Genomic DNA, 17,795 nt, shown 5'->3' with positions numbered 1-17,795 from the left:
ATCAACAGTTTGAATCAGAAGGCTAATCAACATCATCGTAGGCAGTCCCTTGGAGTCGAGGGAGACTTGCTTCCACTCTTAACGAGTTCTTAGGTGGTTGTACAGTCCAATATTAGAAACACAGTCTCTCTCACAGGTGAGGCAGTCGTTGAGGGAAGGAGTGGGTGGGATAGGTTTACCGCACGCTCTTTCGGCTGCCTGCGCTTGATTTCTGTGAGCTCTCGGCGACGAGACTCGAGGTGCTCAGCGCCCTCCCGGATGCGCTTCCTCCACTTAGGGCAGTCCTTGGCCAAGGTTTCCCAGGTGTCAGTGGGGGTGTTGCACTTTATCAGGGAGGCTTTGAGGGTGTCCTTGTAACGCTTCCGTTGCCCACCTTTGTCTCGTTTGCCGTGAAGGAGTTCCGAGTAGAGCGCTTGCTTTGGGAGTCTCGTATCTGGCATGCGAACTATGTGGCCTGCCTAGCGGAGCTGATCAAGTGTGGTCAGTGCTTTGATGCTGGTGATGTTGGCCTGGTCGAGGACTCTAATGTTGGTGTGTTTCTCCTCCCAGAGGATTAGTAGGATCTTACAGAGACATCGTTGATGGTATTTCTCCAGCGACTTGAGGTGTCAACTGTACATGGTCCATGTTTCTGAGCCACATAGAAGGGTGGGTATCACTACAGCCCTGTAGACCATGAGCTTGGTGGCAGTTTTCAGGGCCTGGTCTTCAAACACTTTTTTTTCCTCAGGCAGCCAAAGGCTGCACTGGAGGTGGTGTTGGATCTCGTCGTCAATGCCTGCTCTTGTTGATAGGAGGCTCCTGAGAAATGGGAAGTGGTCCACATTGCCCAGGGCTGCGCCATGGATCTTGATGATTGGGGGACAGTGCTGTGCGGTAAGGACAAGCTGGTGGAGGATCTTTGTCTTGCTGCGTACGCCTCAGTAAATACGTCGACTATGTCCTGGAGTTCAGCCTCTATGTGCGCAGATGCAGGTGTCGTCTGCGTACTGTAGCTCGATGACAGAAGTTGGGGTGGTCTTGGATCTGGCCTGAAGACTGCGGAGGTTGAACAGGTTCCCACTGGTTCTGTAGTTTAGTTCCACTCCAGCGGGGAGCTTGTCAACTGTGAGGTGGAGCATGGCGGCGAGGAAGATTGAGAAGAGGGTTGGGGTGATGACGCAGCCCTGTTTGACCCCAGTCCGGATGGGCATTGGGTCTGTGATGGATCCGTTGGTAAGGATCACCGCCTGCATGTCGTCGTGGAGCAGGCGGAGGATGGTGACCAACTTTTGGGGGCATCTGCAACTGAGGAGGACGCTCCATAGACCCTCACGGTTGACGGTGTCAAAGACCTTTGTAAGGTCAAAGAAGGCCATGTATAAGGGCTGGTGCTGTTCTCTGCATTTTTCTTGCAGCTGTTGCGCTGCAAAAATCATGTCCGTTGTGCCCCGAAGGGGACGGAATCTGCACTGTGACTCCAGGAGGAGCTCCTCAGCCACGGGGAGAAGACAGTCGAGGAGGACTCTAGCCATGAATTTCCCAGTGGCTGATAACAGGGAGATTCCTCTGTAGTTGCCGCAGTCGGATTTGTCCCCTTTTTTAAAAGATGGTCACGATCACTGCATCTCAGATCTCCCGGCATGCTCTCCTCTCTCTCGATGAGGTCATGTATTCGTGCCAACAGTGCCTCTCCGCCATACTTCAGTGCCTCAGCAGGGATTCCATCCGCTCCCAAAGCCTTGTACTTAAGCTGTCTTATGGCTTTTTCTAACCTCGTGCAATATTGGAGTTTTACTGAGGTGGTGGCGAGTAGCATGCTGCAGGATGGAGTAGAGAGTACTCGGGTCAAAGGCAGCGTCTCTGTTGAGATCTTCGAAGTGCTCCTTCCAGCGGGCCCTGGTGTCTTTGATGAATCGGCCCCACTGTGTGTACAGTTAGCAGAGCCTTTCATTTGCACTGTTGAGGCAGTCTCCTCATACGTTTTTCCTCCTCTTTTTTGGTTGGGGGAAATCTGCCCTCAAACAGCCCAGAAACCGAGGCAAAAGCGGAGAGTGAGCTGAGGAATGATATGGAGGCGGAGACCGAAGGAGCAAAGGACCCTTGTGTTGGTAGGACTTGTGCAGTTTTATCTGTATCCAGCATTTTGTGTGGAGAATTGAACTGGCATAGAAGTGGCTTTGACTGTAAATTCTGACCATTCTCAATGAAACCCAAATAAGGTTGAGTTTTGTTTGATCTTTTGACTTTCTTTTTACCCCAGAAGGTACATTAGTTCTCTGTATAGTGCCCTTGAGTGGCTGGAGTTGCAGGCAGACTTTGAAAACTTGACTGGCGCACATTAATGAGTACCTGTCATGCATTCTGTACCCGTGAAGTGATAAATATTTTTAAAATCAGCATCAAACAAAAAATTAGGGATGCATGCAATAACGGTACAGCAGTTATCATGGATGACTTTAATCTACATATAGATTGGGCTAACCAAACTGGTAGCAATACGGTGGAGGAGGATTTCCTGGAGTGTATTAGGGATGGTTTTCTAGACCAATATGTCGAGGAATCAACTAGAGGGTTGGCCATCCTAGACTGGATGATGTGTAATGAGAGGACTAATTAGCAATCTTGTTGTGTGAGGCCCCTTGGGGAAGAGCGACCATAATATGGTAGAATTCTTTGTTAAAATGGAGAGTGACACAGTTAATTCAGAGACTAGGGTCCTGAACTTAAGGAAAGGTAACTTCAATGATATGAGACGTAAATTGGCTAGAATAGACTGGCGAATAATACTTGAAGGATTGATGTTGGATAGGCAATGGAATAAACGGGTCCTTTTTGGAATGGCAGGCACTGACTAGTGGAGTGCCGCAGGGCTCAGTGCTGGGACCCCAGCTATTTTTAATATACATCAATGATTTAGATGAAGGAATTGAGTGTAATATCTCCAAGTTTGCAGATGACACTAAGCTGGGTGGCGGTGTGAGTTGCGAGGAGGATGCTAAAAGGCTGCAGGGTGACTTGGACAGGTTAGGTAAATGGGCAAATGCATGGCAGATGTAGTATAATGTGGATAAATGGAAGGTATCCACTTTGGTGGCAAAAACATAAAGGCAGAATATTATCTGAATAACAGCAGATTAGGAAAAGGGGAGGTGCAATAAGACCTGGGTGTCATGGTTCATCAGTCATTGAAAGTTGGCATGCAGGTACAGCAGGCGGTGAAGAAGGCAAATGGTATGTTGACCTTCATAGCTAGGGGATTTGAGTATAGGAGCAGAGAGGTCTTATTGCAATTGTATGGGCCTTGGTGAGGCCTCACCTGGAATATTGTGTTCAGTTTTGGTCTCTTAATCCGAGGAAGGATGTTCTTGCTATTGAGGGAGTGCAGCGAAGGTTCACCAGACTGATTCCAGGGATGGCAGGCCTGACATATGAGGAGAGACTGGATCGATTGGGCTTGTATTCACTGAAGTTTAGAAGGATGAGAGGGGATCTCATAGAAACATATAAAATTCTGATGGGACTGGACAGGTTAGATGCGGGAAGAATGTTCCCAGTGTTGGGGAAGTCCAGAACCAGGAGACACAGTCGAAGGATAAGGGGTAAGCCATTTAGGACTGAGATGAGGAGAAACTTCTTCACTCAGAGTTGTTAACCTGTGGAATTCTCTACCGCAGAGAGTTGTTGATGCCAGTTCGTTGGATATATTCAAGAGGGAGTTAGATGTGGCCCTTACGGCTAAAGGGATCAAGAGGTATGGAGAGAAAGCAGGAAAGGGGTACTGAGCTGAATGATCAGCCATGATCTTATTGAATGGTGGTGTAGGCTTGAAGGGCTGAATGGCCTACTCCTGCACCTATTTTCTATGTTTCTATGTAAAGATGTTCTTTTCGTTAAACAAAAAAATTAGTACTATGAATACTGAGTGACCAGGTTCCCTTTACATTTTAAAAAGTAGTGCATAATACTGTATTAGTGAAATATGATTCGAGTTGCAATCATTTGTGGTGCATTCAACTTACAAATTTAGCTTCTCTGTGGCATGCTTTCAGTTGTTCCACAGATGCTAAACTTGTATCAAGACCCAAAGTGACTTGGACACTGACTACCTCTTGAACCAAATGATGAAAGGTTAAATCTCCTTTTTTTCGATGTCTGGGGAATGGGCCTTCTCTTGCCCTTGTTTCTCCGTGGCCTCGTTGAGTTTGAAAGTTCGCCATTTTGGAGAATCAGCTGGCATTTCACGGCGAACTGTTAGATTTTCATAAAGGAATGTTTCAGCCCACACACACGTTATACCATGGAAAAGATAAAGAAATTGGAATTTACCCAGAGGGTTCCTGCTGAGACACTTGGCTTAAAGTAAATCATTAGCTGGGGCTAGCTGCATGATTTGTGAGCACAGCAGGCGCTAATGGGTTATGGTGATTTTAGTTACTATAGAAAACTAAATGTAACTTCTCAAAGTATTAATATGTTGTATTTAAAGTTGATCACACCTCAGTCACATGGTTTATGAAAAAATCAGTAGATATATCGGTACAGTCAATTTCTTTTGTGTTTGAAGCCTTGTGTGAACTTTCTGATTGGTTCAGTCTAGATTCTTTTACCAGTTCTCTGATTAGCTGAGCAAATGAGAGAGAAAATAAAATTTCCCTTCCCCATTCTGATTGATTCTAGTCAGATCACTGTTTCTAATGAACCAATTAGAAAGCTCGGGGAAAGAGAATCCAGTTCCCTGTCAGTCGCCATCACTGCTCTCCATTTGCAGTCTGGAAAACTTAGAAAACAAAAGCAGTAGTTACCTCTTTGGACCTGTCAGCAAGTTCCCAACTAGCAGTGCCTCTGAACTTAAATCAGATTTAGAATTTTTTTTAAATCACTATCGCCGTAAATGTTGTATACACATAGATATTCTAATTAGCAGCAATAGTTCCCTTAATTTTAAGGGAAGTCAATTAGTAATTGTTCACTGTATCCCACCATTGATAGTCTTTCATTAACTACTGGCTGTGCTAGCAACACCAATGATCTGGCACCATGATGTCCTGCTCCATTTGATATAAATGTGGGCTGCCTGCAATAGCCAACCATGCCCACTGGAGTGGAACACATAAGAACAAGGAACAGGAGTAGGCCATTTGGCCCCTCGAGCCTGCTCCACCATTCAACAAGATCATGGCTGATCTGATCATGGACTTGGGTCCACTTCCTTGCCCGCTCCCCATAACCCTTTACTTCCTTATCGATCAAAAGTCTGTCTATCTCCGCCTTAAATATATTCAATGGCCCAGTCTCTGGGGCAGAGAATTCCATAGATTTACAACCCTCCTGAGAGAAGAAATTTCTCCTCATCTCCGTTTTAAATGGGCGGCCCCTTATTCTGAGACTATGTCCCCTAATTTTAGTTTCCCGTACGAGTGAAAATATACGCTCTGCATCCACCTTGTCAAGCCTCCTTATTATCTTGTATGTTTCAATACGATCACCTCTCATTCTTCTGAACTCCAATGTGTATATGCCCAACCTACTCATATCTTCTTAAGTCAGCCCCCTCATCTCCGGAATCAACCTAATGAACGTTCTCTGAACAGCCTCCAATGCAAGTATATCCTTCCTTAAATACGGAGACCAAAACTGTACGCAGTACTCCAGATGTGGCCTTACCAATATCCTGTACAGTTGTAGTAGGACTTCTCTGCTTTTATACTCTATCTCCCTTGCAATAAAGGCCAACATTCCATTTGCCTTCCTGATTACTTGCTGAACTGCATACTAACTTTTTGTGTTTCATGCACAAGGACCCCCAGGTTCCTCTGTACTGCAGCACTTTGTAATTTTTCTCCATTTAAATTATAATTTGCTTTTCTATTATTTCTGCCAAAGTGGACAACCTCACATTTTCCCACATTATATTCCATCTGCCAAATTTTTGCCCACTCATTTAGTCTGTCGATATCCCTTTGCAGATTTTTTGTGTCCTCCTCACAATTTGCTTTCCCATCTATTTTTGTATCATCAGCAAACTTGGCTATATTACATTCGGTCCCTTCATCCAAGTCATTGATATATATTGTAAATAGTTGAGGACCCAGCACCGATCCATGCGACACCCCACTAGTCACTGTTTGCCAACCGGAAAATGACCCATTTATCCCGACTCTCTGTTTTCTGTTAGTTAGCCAATCCTCTATCCATGCTAATATATTACCCCCAACCCCGTGAACTTTTATCTTGTGCAGTAACCTCTTATTTGGCACCTTATCGAATGCCTTTTGGAAATCCAAAGACACCACATCCACTGGTTACCCCTTATCACCCTGCTTGTTATATCCCCAAAGAACTCCAGCAAATTTGTCGAAACATGATTTCCCTTTCATAAAACCATGCTGACTCTGCTTGATTGAATTATGCTTTTCCAAATGTCCCGCTGCTGTTTCCTTAATAATGGACTCCAGCTTTTTCCCAATGACAGATGTTAGGCTAACTGGTCTATAGTTTCCTGCTTTTTATCTGCCTCCTTATTCCACATCAAAACAGATTTAGGCAAAATGTCTGGTCCTGTGCTTCCTCTTTTATAAAAAAAAAAAGTATTTGGTGTGGTAATAGCATTTTGGGTTCTGTGAACATTTGGTAGAACGTGCTTCCACTTTAGGTTCCATCATAACAGGACAAATATGTTTTATGCATATACTGTACTATATTGTAATGATTAAAGAATTAAGTATATATGTATTGGGGGCATTTTGTTTTGGGTCATATATATTCATTGGCAATAATAAGTGCTGTAAACATAAAAACATAGAAATTAGATGCAGGAGTAGGCCATTCGGCCCTTCGAGCCTGCACCGCCATTCAATAAGATCATGGCTGATCATTCCCTCAGTACCCCTTTCCCGCTTTCTCTCCATATCCCTTGATCTCTTTAGCCGTAAGGGCCATATCTAACTCCCTCTTGAATATAACCAATGAACTGGCATAAACAACACTCTGTGGCAGGGAATTCCATAGGTTAACAACTCTGTGTGAAGAAGTTTCTCCTCATCTCAGTCCTAAATGGCTTACCCCTTATCCTAAGACTATGTCCCCTGGTTCTGGACTTCCCCAACATCGGGAACATTCTTCCCGTATCTAACCTGTCCAGTCCCGTCAGAATCTTATACGTTTCTGAGATCTCCTCTCATCCTTCTAAACTCCAGTGAATAAAGGCCCAGTTGATCCAGTCTCTCCTCATATGTCAGTCCAGCCATCCCTGGAATCAGTCTGGTGAACCTTCGCTGCACTCCCTCAATAGCAAGAATGTTCTTCCTCAGATTAGAAGACCAAAACTGTACACAATATTCCAGGTGAGGCCTCACCAAGGCCCTGTACAACTGCAGTAAGACATCCCTGCTCCTATACTCAAATCCCCTAGCTATGAAGGCCAACATACCATTTGCCTTCTTCACCGCCTGCTGTACCGGCATGCCAACTTTCAATGACTGATGAACCATGACACCCAGGTCTCGTTGCACCTCCCCTTTTCCTAATCTGCCATTCAGATAATATTCTGCCTTCGTGTTTTTGCCCCCAAAATGGATAACCTTGCATTTATCCACATTATACTGCATCTGCCATGAATTTGCCCACTCACCTAACCTGTCCAAGTCACCCTGCAGCCTCTTCGCTTCCTCCTCACAGCTCACACCGCCACCCAGTTTAGTGTCATCTGCAAACTTGGAGATATTACACTCAATTCCTTTATCTAAATCGTTAATGTATATTGTAAAGAGCTGGGGGTCCCAGCAATGAGCCCTGCAGCACTCCACTAGTCACTGTCTGCCATTCTGAAAAGGACCTGTTTATCCCGACTCTCTGCTTCCTGTCTGCCAACCAGTTCTCTATCCACGTCAATACATTACCCCCAATACCATGTGCTTTGATTTTGCACACCAATCTCTTGTGCGGGACCTTGTCAAAAGCCTTTTGAAAGTCCAAATACACCACATCCACTGGTTCTACTTTGTCCACTCTGCTAGTTACATCCTCAAAAAATTCCAGAAGATTCGTTAAGCATGAATTCCCTTTCAGAAATCCATGCTGACTTGGACCAATCCTGTCACTGCTTTCCAAATACGCTGCTATTTCATTGATGATTGATTCCAACATTTTACCCACTACTGATGTCAGGCTAACCGGTCTATAATTACCCGTTTTCTCTCTCCCTCCTTTTTTAAAAAGTGGTGTTACATTAGCTACCCTCCAGTCCATAGGAACTGATTCAGAGTCGATAGACTGCTGGAAAATGATCTCCAATGCATCCACTATTTCTAGGGACACTTCCTTAAGTAGTCTGGGATGCAGACCATCAGGCCCTGGGGATTTATCGGCCTTCAATCCCATCAATTTCCCTAACACAATTTCCCACCTAATAAGGATTTCCTTCAGTTCCTCCTTCTCGCTAGACCCTCGGTCCCCTAGTATTTCCAGAAGGTTAATTGTGTCTTCCTTCGCGAAGACAGAACCAAAGTATTTGCTTAGCTGGTCTGCCATTTCTTTGTTCCCCATTATAAATTCACCTGAATCTGACTGCAAGGAACCTACGTTTGTCCTCACTAATCTTTTTCTCTTCACATATCTATAGAAGCTTTTGCAGTCAGTTTTTATATTCCCAGCAAGCTTCCTCTCATGCTCTATTCCCCCCCCTCTTAATTAAACCCTTAGTCCTCCTCTGTTGCATTCTAAATTTCTCCCAGTCCTCAAGTTTGTTGCTTTTTCTAGCCAATTTATATGCCTCTTCCTTGGTTTTAACATTATCCTTAATTTTCCTTGTTAGCCTCGGTTGAGCCACTTTCCCCGTTTTATTTTTACTCCAGACAGGGATGTACAATTGCTGAAGTTCATCCATGTGATCTTTAAATGTATGCCATTGCTTATCCACTGTCAACCCTTTAAGTATCCTTTGCCAGTCTATTCTAGCCAATTCATGCCTCATACTGTCGAAGTTACCTTTCCTTAAGTTCAGGCCTCTAGTTTCCGAATTAACTGTGTCACTCTCCATCTTAATAAAGAATTCTACCATATTATGGTCACTCTTCCCTAAGGGGCCTCGCACAACAAGATTGCTAATTAGTCCCTTCTCATTACACATCACCCAGACTAGGATTGCCAGCTCTCTAGTTGGTTCCTCGACATACACTCCAGGAAATCCTCTTCCACCGCATTGCTAACAGTTTGGTTAGCCCAATCAATATCTAGATTAAAGTCGCCCATGATAACTGCTGTACCTTTATTGCACAAATCCTTTATTTCTTGTTTGATGCTGTCCCCAACCTCTCTTACTGTTTGGTGGTCTGTACACAACTCCCAGTCACGTTTTCTGCCCTTTGGTATTCCGCAGCTCCACCCATACCGATTCCACATCATCCAGGCTAATGTCCCTCCTTACTATTGCATTAATTTCTTCTTTAACCAGCAGCGCCACCCCGCCTCCTTTTCCTCTCCGTCTATCTTTCCTAAATGTTGAATACCCCTGGATGTTGAGTTCCCAGCCTTGGTCACCCTGGAGCCATGTCTCTGTGATGCCAATTACATCATATCCGTTAACTGCTATCTGCGCAGTTAATTCGTCCATCTTATTCCAAATACTCTTCGCATTGAGGCACAGAGCCTTCAGGCTTGTCTTTTTAACACACATTGCCCCTTTAGAATTTTGCTGTAATGTGGCCCTTTTTATTTTTGTTTTTTGCTTTGGGTTTCTCTGCCCTCCACTTTTACTTATTCTCCTTTCTATCTTTTGCTTCTGTCTCCATTTTATTTCCCTCTGCCTCCCTGCATAGGTTCCCATCCCTCTGCCATGTAAGTTTAACTCTTGCCCAACAGCACTAGCAAACACTCCCCCTTGGACATTAGTTCCGGTCCTGCCCAGGTGCAGACTGTCCGGTTTGTACTGGTCCCACCTCCCCCAGAACCGGTTCCAATGTCCCAGGAATTTGAATCCCTCCCTCTTGCACCACTGCTCAAGCCACAGTCTCAGTCTCAGTCTAAAGCACAGGATTATACTGCCGCAATTTCTGTCTTGTTGCAGTTGTAATTTGCAAGTTTTATGACCGACCATCTAAATTCACTTCCTGTAATTTGGAGAACCTGATAATTTGTTCTACTATCATCAGTGACCTTGTATAATCAGCTTACCTACATTTAAAAACCCAGAAACAGGGATAGGAACTTCAATGTAGTCCGTTGTGGCTCAGTTGGTAGCACTCTCGTCTGAGTCAGAAGGTTGTGGGTTCATGTCCCACTCCAGATACTTAAGCACAAAATCTAGGTTGACAGTCTAGAGGTGCTGGCTTGTGGAAGAGATGTTAATCCAAGGCCCCATCTGCCCCCTCAGGTTGACACGGCGCTATTTTGAAGGGGGGGAGGGGGATTCTCCTCGGTAAACTGGTCAATATTTTCACTCGACCATTAGCTAAAAACAGATCCTGTATGTGAAACATTGCTGTGTGCATATTGACTGCCTTGTTTCCTACATTACAACAGTGACTACCCTTCAAAAAAAGTACTTAATTGGCTATGAAAACTTCTTGAGATGTCCTGAGGTTGTGTAAGGCATAAATTCTAGTGTGGGGTTTGCTTGGCTTTGAGCTTGAATTAGAATTTAAAGCTGTGCCACTTATCTATATACTCAGCTTGAGATTCTTGCCAGTTTCAAATCAAATCATTTATTTGATATTAATGTTGAAGCTATAGTATGATAGTGAGTCATGGTGTGGTCCTTCAACCTGCAGCATGAACACATAAAATCATCGAATTGTGGCACATGGATTCATGTGAGAAATCCTCAGCAGTGTTGAGTTGCTTTTTAACCATGTTACTGGGGAAGGATGGTGATCAGAAGCCAGGCATTTATTTCCTCCTTGGAGGGGCTGTTTTGCCAGCCCTCCCCTCCCTTTGTACTTTCCCAGCAGTTGTCTTGGAATAGCATTGATAGAGACTAGGGATCTGATCGCTGACCACTCTTGTCTACAGTGGGTGGGGGAGCATTGTGTCTGAACACACACTAAAAACTGCAGTGTCCTATTTAAAAGGGTTGTTTTCTTTCTTTTCCTGTCCCTTCTTTTCCCCCATTGTGCTACACTCCATCTGTAACCCTATTGCTGACTGCACCCAGCTCTCCACCAGCCGCCAATAGAAATCTGTTCAATGGTGCAAAGTCAAAGTCCTTTCAAAGCAGAGATGACATTTCTAGAGTTGAGGACTGCTGTTTTAGGGTTTGTTCGAACTAAACATTTTTGAATTTTGGAATGTTCAAGAAAATGTAATTGTGGGCCCCAGGACTTGAGCAAATAATCTAGGCTAACACTTCATTGCAGTGCAGAGGGACTGCTGCACTGTTAGGTTAAAGCCAAGTTCCATCTGTTTGTTTGATGGTTCAGATGGTACCTTTTTGAAGCAGAGCAGGGAATTCTCCTGATGTCCGGACCAACATTCTTGCTTCATTCAACACCACCAGAAGCAGATTAACTGATCATTCATCTCATTGCTCTTTTAGGGCCTTTCTGTGTACAAGCTGTTCGCCCACCTAATACCAGTGACTGCACTTCATCTAATATTAGCAATTTGGGGTGATTCTGATAAAGCACTTTTGGGTAAATTCAGTGATCCAATGCTCCCAAGGGGAGTGCGAGTCCAAGATACTACTATAACATTGCAATCTCAATTCCATTTACCAATATTCCCGCTGGGAGTGCAGGATTGCTGAATTTACCCTTCGAAAAATGCTAGTTCATTCTTTCTAACACACACTAGCCTGCGCTCTCCTGTATGGATTTGACTTTTTGTTAGCTCTTGCTGGGCATTTAGAATCTGTATTTCCTTTCTTTCAGCCTGCCAAAGTTGCTGTCGGATCTCGCAATTATGCTGACTTCGCATCTGAAGCATCGTTTGATATTAAGGTAATAAGCTTTTGTGTTTTCTCCCTTAAACCATGATTTTTATTTATAGAATATTAATTCTGCATTAAGTAAAGCCTTGAACTTCCTTATTTCAATAGGTGGAAAAATTAGAAAAAAGAAACATGATTGAATTTGAAAGCCCTACACTACGTAATGTAAAATGAATATGTAACAGCATGTCAGCGACTCTGAGATAGTTCTGTCGGAAGAAAATTGCTACCTTATTCAAAAACAAATCCTTGATTTTAAATGGAGTAATCAATATATACCCATGGATTTTAAGAAACATCTTCAATATTTTTCTGTAAAGTAAATATTTGCTATATGCACTGGTGTTTGTATGTTCAGTTTAACCTTGTAAGAACACAGAAATAAATTTGTTACAACAGCTGTCACTTTCTTCAACCAACACTACCCCAACACATTTTGTTTTTAGCATAACCTCATCGGGAATTGTGGCCAGAAAGAACTCGCAGGAAGTATTCAATAACTGGAGCTCAAATTGGCTATTCTGTGCTGCCTTTTTTTTTTGGTGTTTTTGTGAGGATGGTGTTATTAAAAACAGACAGCACTGTGAGAAAAAGCTCCCAGTGACATCTCATTCAATGGGATTTTATTTAAAGTTAGTATGGATTCTAATTGTATTGTTTGCCGAGTGTGTGGTATGAATGTTGATTTAGAATACAATTACTTAAAGGATTAAGCACAGACAGAAATGATCAAATATTTCGCAGGACGTGATTTTTCCTGTGCCCGAGCCTCCATGTCGGAATAGTCTGCTGACGTACTCCGTCCAGGTTCATATGTGGAGGTTGGGTGAAGCAAAAGGGGACCCCAATAACTGTGAAACTTTACCACACCTTGAGACACTACCTTGGGGAGAGCAGGGGTAAGGCACCAAATTGGAAAAGGGAAAACAAAATCCATCTATTGCAATGGAAGTGATTTGTTGTCATTCTTGATCATTTTGGCACATTCCCAGCAAAATCAGGCCAGGTATCTGCATACCCTCCACTCCATATGTTTCATGGAGAAAAAACAGGTCAAAAGATACATCATATATATAAAATAGTTTCAATATTTTTTATAAATCCAAAAACGATTGGGTAATTAAGTAAACAAACCCTCACCAATAATTCTGAAAAGCTTTGGTCAGTGATAAATCTTTACTTATCTAAACTCCAGAGACTGTCAGCATTGAAATGACTGATTCCATCTAATACAGAATTCACATTAGTCCGATCTCTGTGTGCTCTGATACTTTTAATTATCCCCATTCTCCAGAATGATTTAGTGTAACTTCAGTATAGAACATTTGTTAGTTATTAGGAAAGTCTTTAAGATTTTCTGCTGTAATTATTGCTGTTTTAGGACAAATGTCATAAAGAATTGTTTTTAAATATAGAAATGTGACGTGCATCGTCTTGAAGAAAGTCCTCCAACCACGGCCGTCCTGACCAGAGAGGATGGCCTTAAATACTACCGGACAATGCAGTTGATACGCCGTATGGAGCTCAAGGCCGATCAGCTGTACAAACAGAAGATCATCCGTGGTTTCTGTCATTTGTATGATGGTCAGGTATGTGTAAGGAAATGGATGGGAATCCATTCAAAGGAAACCCCCTCCTTAACAAATCTGTAAAACAAGGTGTTTAGTCCTAATTAAAAGTGCATTGTAGGATCATAATTACACATATTCACTGTAGTGGCTCATGATAGTCAGTGGGGAAGGTTTTCATTGTTGAGTATTTATAGAAAAGTCATTTTTATACACGTGTTTATGATTGTACTATAAATACTGCACAGTGGAAATCTTTCTCCAGTAATGCTAGACTGTTGGAATCTTATCAACGAGATTCAAGTTTGAATTGCAGTAGTTAATAGCTATCATGCTTGAGGTTCTCCTAAAGGACAAGTTTGGAAACCTAAGGTGGCATGCCTCACAGGAGAAAAGGCTTATGGAATTGATCCTTGGCATGTAGCCCAACAAGGAGTGACTTGGTAGGTCCCTGATGTTTACCCTGCCAATTGTTGAAGATAATGTACGATGATCAGGTTGTTGGTTGTATTCTGGATATCCTTATTATTCATTTGCTATGTTCCACTTTTTTCCTCCTATTTTACTTATTTTCTAACTTTGTTTTATTTGTTTCCAGCTTACTTTTTGCTCTTGCTTACATTTTCTTTTCTTCCCCTTTCTATGGGCTCAATTTTCCCCAGTGATTTGCGCCTTTTTTTGGAGCAGGCTCCTTTTTTTGGCCTTAGTTTCCTCAATCAATTTGCACCAGTGTAACTCAGTTAGCTATGATTTTTTTAGATACATTTTTTTTCAGCCAAAGGGGGCGTAACCTGCCACCCGTGCCAATTCTGGCCATTTAGGCAAGTTTGGCCAGCTGAGAGTTACTCCAGTTCTGCTTAGGCCAGTGTATGTGACCTCTGCAGAAAAACCTTCTGGAGAGTTAAAGAAATCGCGCAGGTAAGTTCAGCAGATGTCCGGACAGCAGCAACAGGAAAGGTGAGTGGGGGGCGGCCTTTCGGGTGTAGATAGGTGTGGGGACCAGGAGGGAGGAAGCCATTTAGCCTGGGATAGGGGCGGGGGAGCGGACCGGACCGGACTAGGAGGCCACTCTGTCTGGGATAGGAGCGGCGGAACGGACCGGGAGGCCACTCGGCCTGGGATAGGGGCAGTGGAGCGGACTGGGAGGCCATTCGGCCTGGGCTAGGGGCGGGCGAACGGACCGGGAAGCCACTTGGCCTGGGATAGGGGTGGGGTGCGGAGCGGACTGGGAGGCCATTCGGCCTGGGATAGGGGTGGGGGAGTGGACCGGGAGGCCATTCGGTCTGGGCTAGAGGCGGCACCAGCAAGGCATTCGGGGCGGGCAGAGAGAGCGAGCGGGACCGGTAAAGCACTCGAGGCTGGGGGCAGGTGGGGAAGCTGGAGCTGGACTGGCACCGCAAGGGGCTTGGGGCGGGTAGGGAAGCAGACCTGCAAGCCCTTCAGCCAGTGCTAGGGACAGGGGAGCTGGACCGGCACCAGCTCGGGGCTGGAGGGGGAATGGGACCGGCAAGGTGCTCGGGCGGGTGGGGGAGCTGGACCGGCATCGGCAAGGGGCTTGGGGCTGCAGGGGGAGCGGGAACCGGCAAAGCACTCGGGGGGGGGGGGGGGGGGAAGTCGGTCGGGCAAGGTGCTCGGGGCGGGTGGGGGAGCTGGACCGGCATCGGCAAGGGGCTTGGGGCTGGAGGGGGAGCAGGACCGGCAAAGCATTCGGGGGTGGGGGGGGGGGTCGGGCAAGGTGCTCAGGGCAGGTGGGGGAGCTGGACCGGCACAGGCAAGGGGCTCGGGGCGGGCTAGGGCCAGGGCTAGGGGAACAGGACCGGCAAGGCTCTCGGGGCTAGGGTCGGGCGGGGTAGTGGGACCGGCACCGGCAAGGGGTTTGGAGTGGGCAGGGGAAGCAGACCGGAAGGCCCTTCAGACTGGGATAGGGGCGGAGATCGGCATTTGGCGGCGGGGGGGGGGGGGGGGGGGGAGAGATCTTTAATAATTGGAGGTAAGTTGCTGCAATATATTTTAAATGTGTTTTTAAGTTGATGCAATGTGTTGTAATGTGTTGCGAGCTGGCTGTATGTTTCACTTTCCAGCCTTGGCTTGCATTGTGTCCCTGGTTACCGTGGCAACCAGATCTTTTTGGCGCACATCAAGACTTCACCCCCAAAACTAAAGGACAGGTTAGGCTGCACCAAAGTGAAGAAATCCAACGGGGAAACTTAGAACATTTTTTTTTGGCATACCTGGGCCTCAAAAAAACAGGCGTAACTCTTCAAGTACGCCAAAAAAAAACTTGGGGAAAATTGAGCCCTATCTTTGTAGCTTTTTGAATGGTGCCTTTTAGTTCTGTTTAAACCAGTAGTTTTTGTTGTATCTGTATTGGTACTGTTGGTCTGACTTGTATGCTTTGAGAACACTACTGTAAAGGTACCAATTGAAGGTGGTCACAGTAGTTAATTTTAATGTTAAGTTATGCTGGGCCAGATGTGATGTCTGTGCTGCTATAGCTCTTCCATTGTGCTCTGTATTTTCGAAGTAATGCATTGTAGAATTGCTGTTCGGCTTACTTGCAGCAGTACTCGAGTGTTCGCAATTGAGGTCAGTCTGGGTAGCCTGTGTTAGATTATGACACATTTTAAATGAACTCCTAACTGTAAAGCGCTTTCATTTCTTACTACAGGAAGCTTGTTGCGTTGGAATTGAAGTTGCAATCAAACCAACAGACCACCTTATAACAGCTTATCGGTCTCATGGCTACTCCTACACACGTGGGGTCTCTATCAAAGCAATCCTGGCTGAGCTCACTGGTAAGCAAAGTTGCAACTTACCTCACAAAAAACCATTATAAAGAAAATCACATGTTTTGAATTTGTCATTGAAACAACAAGCAGAATTCACATTGATTCTGTGATAAATTCAGGTTTATTAAATTCAAATTCATTTTTGTTCTGCCATACCTTGTTTGTCTACACAACAGCCCCTGAGCTTCAGAAAAGTAATTAATTATGTAAAGTTCTTCGAGCTGTGAAAAGTGTGCTACAAAGCAAGTGTTACTATATTGCTGTCTAAAGGAGCGGTACGGTGAGGAAACAATGGTCAGAATCATCCGCATGTCAGTAAGTTGTCAAACTAATTTCTGATCAAGTAGACATGTGGTTTAGGGTTGAAGTTTCACCAGTTAGTATCAGTTATCCCATGTAAAACTGGCAGTAGGAATTCGCCTGCAGAAAGTACTTTTTTCTCAAATATAATGAATCATTTAGAATAAAGTGTATAATACAACAGTAGTTCTTCACAACCTCCTGTGGAACACCACTTGTCATATCCTGGGGTCTAATGGAGGTGTAGGGGTCTGAGCTTAGAAAACAGAGCCTGATACTGCATGTTGATTTATAGATTGTATGAATATTGTCACATACTACAAAAGTCAAATAGTATCTTCAAGTTAGTGTGTTTACATTATATAAATAATATTCCCCACTCCCTCGACTCTTGCCGCATCTTTTGTTTAAGGAAAAGAATATTATGAATACAATATGACTCCTGGTTGCCACTGTTATTTGTGAAAGTGATGTGTTTGCTCTCAACAGGTAGACGTGGTGGTTGTGCTAAAGGCAGAGGTGGTTCTATGCACATGTATGCTGACAACTTCTATGGTGGCAATGGCATTGTTGGTGCACAGGTAAGGATAGGTTTATAGGATCACACTGGCTCAGAGAATGTCTTTGACCCTGGCTCTCGACCTCCAGACTCCCTGGCTGGGGAGTCTAGAACCAGGGGTCACAGTCTCAGAATAAGACCATTTAGCACAGAGGAGAAATGTCTTCACTCAGAGGGTGGTGAATCTTTGGAATTCTCTACTCCAGAGGGGCTCAGTCAGTCAGTGAGTATATTCAAGACAGCGATCGATAGATTTTTGGATATCAAGGGACATAGGGATAGTGCAGGCAAGTATTGAGGTGGAAGGTCAGCCATGATATTGAATGGCGGAGCAGGCTCGAGAGGCCAAATGGCCTACTCCTGCTCCTATTATGTTCTTCTATAAAATACTGTGCTGATTAATGAGTGACTATGGAGTAAAGCTAAGACTTGGCATCTAACGGGTAATAGCATTATGTTAGATGGAAATGCTTTTGCAATACCACTTGAATTATAGTTGTTCCTCTGAATTAGGTTCCACTTGGCGCAGGTATCGCACTGGCTTGCAAATATTTTGAGAAGAACGAGTTATGCGTGAGTTTGTATGGTGATGGAGCAGCCAATCAGGTAAAGCATGCTTTCTGTTCAGTCATAGTTACGTAAAATGACAGAGCTAGGTAATCCTGCAGTACAAC

The 17,795-nt window shown here is 44.4% G+C and overlaps 1 protein-coding gene across 1 annotated transcript in view; it reads left to right on the top strand.

Moving 5' to 3' along the window:
• LOC139276238 (pyruvate dehydrogenase E1 component subunit alpha, mitochondrial-like) overlaps nt 1-17,795 on the top strand; it is a 39,874-nt gene that overhangs the window by 13,585 nt on the left and 8,494 nt on the right. The window contains exons 2-6 of the mRNA XM_070893919.1: nt 11,847-11,915; nt 13,321-13,494; nt 16,142-16,268; nt 17,052-17,143; nt 17,635-17,727. Coding sequence (XP_070750020.1) covers nt 11,847-11,915; nt 13,321-13,494; nt 16,142-16,268; nt 17,052-17,143; nt 17,635-17,727 — 555 coding nt within the window. The remainder of the gene's footprint in view (nt 1-11,846; nt 11,916-13,320; nt 13,495-16,141; nt 16,269-17,051; nt 17,144-17,634; nt 17,728-17,795) is intronic.

This window comes from Pristiophorus japonicus, chromosome 11 (genome assembly GCF_044704955.1).
Source record: "Pristiophorus japonicus isolate sPriJap1 chromosome 11, sPriJap1.hap1, whole genome shotgun sequence".
Taxonomy (NCBI): domain Eukaryota; kingdom Metazoa; phylum Chordata; class Chondrichthyes; family Pristiophoridae; genus Pristiophorus; species Pristiophorus japonicus.
This window is presented reverse-complemented; position numbering and strand designations above follow the sequence as displayed.